Raw genomic sequence first — 5,831 nt, 5'->3', positions numbered from 1 at the left:
GCAAATGTGAACGTAAATCTTAAACCCTAAATTCTAAACGAAAATAACTTTTATCAGTTTTTTTTTAATAACTAATATTTAAAACACAAATATGGATTAAATTTGTATTGTGATTCCTAAAATTTACGCGATTACTCATTTTAGTTTTCAAAATTTAAAATTTTTTATAGTAGTATCCCAAATACAGGTTTAAACACCATTTTGTTCCTTCAACTCTTTCTGACGTTAAATCAATAAACAAAATGTTAAAGTTGTACCTTCCTACCATGTTAGACGTTGCATCAGCTAGTTAACATAGCAAAATTTATTTTTAGACCTAATGTGAATTTTGATATCTTTATTTATTCTCATTATTTATCTGACTTCCAGTCTTTTTCATTTCCCTTTCTTCTTTTTTTTGTTTTCTTTTTGTTCTTCTTCTTATTGAGAAAAAATTTGAAAAAATTAATTTAATATATTTAGGGAGGTTATGAATATTAGTACATGACACTAAGTCTTTATATTTTGTTAAAATTAAACAATGACTCTTTTGATCAACTTTCTTAAAACATGGGTTTTTTTTTTTATATTACACTGGCACTTTTGATGCTAATAATTTATGATGCTTGTTTATGTATCTTTTTTTGGTTGAACTATGATAATTTTTCGAATATAACTATATAAGTAATGTAACGACCTGATTTCCGGCATGTCATGACCAATGCCAGTCGTCAAGTGTTACCATCCGGTTAAACCCTAAAATTCTAGACTATATATTATTTATATTAATATGAACTTGTAGAGTTAGCTAAACGCATGAGTTAAGCGTGAGTTATACGCATTATTTCGTTATTAGCGATGATAGTTAGGCACTTATCACATTCAAAATGAAAGTGAAAAACATAGATAGATAAAATCAAATAGATAAGCCTAAAGGCTGAATTTCATATATAGAGTTAAATTACAAAAGACACTGATAATAGATAGAATATATATACTGACTCATATACTAAGCACCGAACAACAGCTACGTACAAACCAAGGGTGGAGCTAGGCTAACTATTTAGGGGGTGTTATATTTTATATTACTATTTCTATTGATAAAATTAAAAAATATATATATAATCTCAATCAAAATAAGACAATAATATATAAAAATTACCACTTACAGTTTTGTATCATGAAAAGGCTATTCGACGTTTTTTTCTATTTTCAAAATCATCTATAATTGAATTTGTGTCGAAAATAGCTGCTAATTCTTTTTCTATATATATGACCAAATTGTCTGCAAGAAATTCATCAACCATCTTACTTCGGAGTCTTGTCTTAATAATTTTCATTGCTGAAAAAGCTTTTTCTGTTGTTGCTGTAGACACTGGTAGAGTCAAAACAAGACGTATTAATCTATCAACCATGTGATAAGTTCTTGATTTTCCCGTTTCTTGCAACTTGTTGCACAATTTAGAAAGTGTACCAATTCCTTTCAAATGATTTGGTATATCATGCTGATAATGTTGCAATTGAGATTTCAAAATATTTAGCTCATTAGAAGGAAAGTCAAGGGGATAAAACTTTTCTGCTAACTTGCTGATTTCTTCAATATTAAATGATTTGAAATTGTCCTTAGGATCCAAAGCACAACTCAAAGTCAAAAGCTCTATTGTTTGCTCATTAAATCTACTATTCAACTCTTGTATTTGAGAGTCAATTGTTGCCAAGAATACATCTATTCGACGATGATGCTCAACTGTCACACTTGGTTGACGAGATCGACCTCTTCCAAAAACATATTGACTTCAATTTCATGTTTTTCACAAAAATCTTTAACATTTGCAAGAAAATTGCACCATCCACCATCTCTTAATTGTTGAAGAAGTAACTTTGATGTAGAAACAATATGCATTGCATTAAGAATATCTTGAGATTGTTGTTGCAGTGCTTGGCAAAGAACATTAGTGATTCCCATAATCTCTTTCATCAAGTGCAAAGTGAAAACAAATTCAAATGACAATAATATTTTACTAACACCATAAGCCTCACCTCTTTGTGCATAAGTTGTCCCGTCTTCAATGATATTATTGAGAACAATATTGGTAGCAGTAAACATTTTTACCAAACTGCAAATAGAATTAAAGTGAGAGCTCCATCGAGTATCCCCAGCTCTTTGTAAAGTGCTTATTTGATTCGCACCTTTGTCTGTTTCTAATTCATTTTGAACAACCAAGTTTGCATTTTCAATTGCTTGAGCTTCTTGTAATTGATCATGTCTTTTTGAAGAAGCACTAACAATAGTGACAATAGAGTTTAATTGAGTAAAAAATTCATGAATTTGAAGTACCTCTCTTGAAGCTGCCACCAATGCTAATTGTAACCTATGAGCAAAACAATGCACATAGTATGCTTGTGGAGAATCTTTAAGAAACAAAGCTTGCAAACCATTCCACTCACCCCGCATGTTGCTAGCACCATCATACCCTTGACCCCTAATATTTTCAACTTGGAGATTATAATGAGAAAGGACAGAAATCAATTCTTTCTTTAAAGTTGTTGCACAAGTATCAGTGACATGCACAAGATCAAAAAATCTCTCTTTAACAAAACCATCTAGAGTAACAAATCTCAAAACAATGGCCATTTGCTCCTTTTTAGATTCATCTCTAGCTTCATCAACAATAATACAAAATTTGGCATCTCCAATCTCTTCTCTAATTGAATTTCTCACCTTAGTAGCAAGAATATGTAGAATTTCTTTTTGGACATCATTTGAAGTATACTTAGCATTTTTTGGAGCATTTTCCAAAATATTCTTTTTCACTCTTTCATTGTAAGATCCCAAAAATTTCAACATTTTCAAAAAGTTACCTTTGTTGCTTGAACTTTGGCTTTCATCATGTCCTCTGTATGCACAACCTTGAAATGTCAACCATCTAATGCAATCTATAGATGCTCCTAGTCGAATTCGATTCTTTTCAATCTCTTCTGATGTTTGCTTATGAAGAAGTCTGTCAATATGTTGTGATTATTTCATCAAATCATCACATGATTTCAGCGCCTTATGATGGAATGAGTTAGGACCTTTGCCAATGTGATTCAAAAGAGTACATTCTTTTCCACTATTTACTTTCTTCCAATTCCTGAAATCATTCTCAATAAAAGCATTTGAACCCGTATTGATTGAAGGTTCCTTAGCAAAAAGAAAGCACGGAAAACAATATATAGCATCATCTTCTATAGAATATTCTAACCAAGATGGAAACAATTTAAACCATGAAACTTGAAAGCGACGATGACTTTTATCACCAGAAAATGGATAATTATCAAGAATTGGTTGATTTGGCCCAACTTTAATATAAGTCCGACGGATTTCATCTCTTTTATTTGGAGGAAACTTCCAAATCATTGGTCGCATTCCAAGATTTCTTTCCAAACGAAAAACATCCAGTTGATTTGGAAGAAGTCGTGGACGCTTTGAGCTATTCAATGAAGAACTTGAAGTAATGAAATTTGATGACCCCTCAAGTATTGGAGTAGTAATAGTAGAAGCATCTTCATTCTCTTGATCTTTTCTTTTAAAAAATATATCAATTGTTTTGAACTTACTCATAATTCAAGTGGCCAAATAAATTCCTATAATTAAAAATATATTTAGCAAAAAGTGTAAATTACAGTCTAAATCTTTATAAAATATAAAAATTATATTTTAATATAAAATAAAATATTAAAATTCAGAACAATAATACTAACATCCTAGTATAAATAATATAAAATTGTAATTAAATAGTTAACTAATAAAAAAAATAAATATACAAACTAACATATAATAACATAAACTTAATTAACAAATAATAATAAATTAACTAATTAAGTAAATAACTAAATATATAAAAAAGAATAAAAATAGAACCTTTTTTGAGAAAGAGGAGTGAAAAATCACTTGTTAAACTACTATCTTTTTTTTTTAATCTGCAAAAAACAAAAAAAAATAAGAGTCAAAGAGGTAAAATTGTAGAAGATAAGAAGATTAAAGAAATAAAGAAGAAGAAGAATAGAAAAAGTTGTTACCTGAAATTTTGGAAAGCCAAGGCAGGAAGGGGAAGAGGGAGAGACTGGTTGTATGCTAGGAAATAAAAAAAGGAAATGAAGATTGGGGAATAATTGTACGTTGAGAATTAAAAAAAGGGATAGGGGTTGGGAAATAAAAAAGATAGGAAATGGGCTATTGGGCTGGGTTTTTTTAAGGAATTAAAGAGGGGAGGGGATTTGGAAAAGATAGAACAAAAAGAGAGGGGGGCTGGGAAATAAAGAAAGGGGGGAGGGGGACTAAACTAATTTTTTTTTTCAAATAAAAACTAAAATTTTGGGGGGGCCATTGCCCCCTTTACTTCTATGTACCTGCGCCCCTGGTACAAGCCACCCTAGACTGGAGTCGGGCTACTAATACGAAAGATTATAACCTCTCATAAAATATACTAAATGCGAGGAAAAATATCCTATACTACTATCTAGTTATGCTCTTCCGATGCGGTGAACTACTATAGACTCGAAGTTAGATCAATGATCATCGCGTCTTTCCAAGATGGAGTGGTATCAGATGGTGTCTCATCGGAAGGAGTCGACAAGAAGTCATTACACATGACCGGTATGACATCCTTTCTATAAGAACCGAACTGAGCATTCAATGGCTCCAATGGATAATAATCCGGAACAAGCTCCATCGGTATCAAAGCCTCAGATATGGGTCAAACCAATCAGGGTAGATAGACTGAGTGTCAAAAGGTGTCTCTAGCTCCGACTCTATCTGATAGAAGTGTTGTGGCGGAAAAGGAGATGGAAGTCGCCAGGGTGTAACTCAGATGATAAAAAGTTGTAAGGAGATTCAGGATCAAACTTCTGAGAGAGAAAGGGATGAGAGAAAAATCGCTCTGGAAGCATGTACATCCGCATACTCAGCTCGCCCCACAGGAAAGTGCCGCCCCATGTGGGATCGTCGTAGTGGGCTAGAAGAGGATACTCATAAAAGATGACTCACGATTCCATCTGCGGTTTGGGAGAAAAAAAAGGGGGGGGGGGATGAGAACCAATGGTTCCAGCAGGGCAATCACGAAGAACAAAGAGATTTTCATGCTATCCTAAGTCTTAATGGAAAACTAGGGATCTTTCATACTAAGTTCTCATTTACCGAAGTTAATTAATAAAAGGCACCAACAAGCAAAGATCAAGTATATTGCAAGACACAAGTAACAATCAAACGCACACACGCACACATTCAATCACATAGAAATGCACTATCAAGTATGATACATGCCTCATCCTAGTGCAGGCCATGAGCTCATATGTTGGTTTCCTACCCACTCCCGACATTACTTGGACATAAGTTTCGAATATGGTTTTTCAGCCGGTGCACAGTTTCATATAGAAGTCGTGCCAAAATAAAGTAAAATTATAAAAAAATAAATTTATTTAGAATAAAAGTAATGTGATTAAGTGTAATTTACTTCAATGTGATTAAAAAATAATTGAATAACTATGTACCGTAAAAAATTGATATTATTGAAGGATAAAACTAAAATTTATTTCTATATATCGTTTTTATCCCCAACATTTTTGTTCTATTTAAGTTCCTAACGTTTTAAAATTGTCTCAATTTTGTCCCACCGTCAATTCTGTTAACGGATCCCTAACAGCAGGACAACATTGAGTCAATTTTAAAACGTTAGGAACTTAAATAGGACGATTTAAACGTTAGAGACAATTTTGGAACTTATTCCCAACATTGAGGATAAAAACAATACTTTACTCATAAGAAGAACAAGAAGAAGAAAAAGAAGAAAACAAGAAGACAAGAAGAAGAA

At 32.2% G+C, this 5,831-nt stretch overlaps 1 protein-coding gene across 1 annotated transcript; it reads right to left on the bottom strand.

The window, feature by feature from the left end:
* Positions 1-1,305: 1,305 nt before the first annotated feature.
* LOC112763965 (uncharacterized) lies at positions 1,306-4,694 on the bottom strand. The gene is made up of 4 exons (XM_025809496.1): positions 4,520-4,694; positions 4,042-4,096; positions 1,827-2,981; positions 1,306-1,354 (listed from the first exon to the last, which is right to left on the bottom strand). Exons 1-4 carry the CDS (start codon positions 4,692-4,694, stop codon positions 1,306-1,308), a joined length of 1,434 nt encoding a protein of 477 aa, XP_025665281.1.
* Between the last annotated feature and the right edge of the window lie 1,137 nt (positions 4,695-5,831).

The sequence above is a fragment of the Arachis hypogaea genome, chromosome 17, assembly GCF_003086295.3.
Source record: "Arachis hypogaea cultivar Tifrunner chromosome 17, arahy.Tifrunner.gnm2.J5K5, whole genome shotgun sequence".
NCBI lineage: Eukaryota > Viridiplantae > Streptophyta > Magnoliopsida > Fabales > Fabaceae > Arachis > Arachis hypogaea.
The sequence above is the reverse complement of the archived record's forward strand: the minus strand, read 5'-3'. Positions and strand labels throughout refer to the sequence as shown.

Coding starts and splice junctions, on each gene's coding strand:
- LOC112763965 (XM_025809496.1), bottom strand. CDS start 4,694: ATGGAGCTTGTTCCGGATTATTATCCATTGGAGCCATTGAATGCTCAG. Junction 2,982..4,041: donor TTGGCTTTCCAAAATTTCAG/GTAACAACTTTT, acceptor ACATATTGACAG/ACTTCTTCATAAGCAAACAT. Junction 1,355..1,826: donor CAATTAAGAGATGGTGGATG/GTGCAATTTTCT, acceptor TGACTCTACCAG/TGTCTACAGCAACAACAGAA.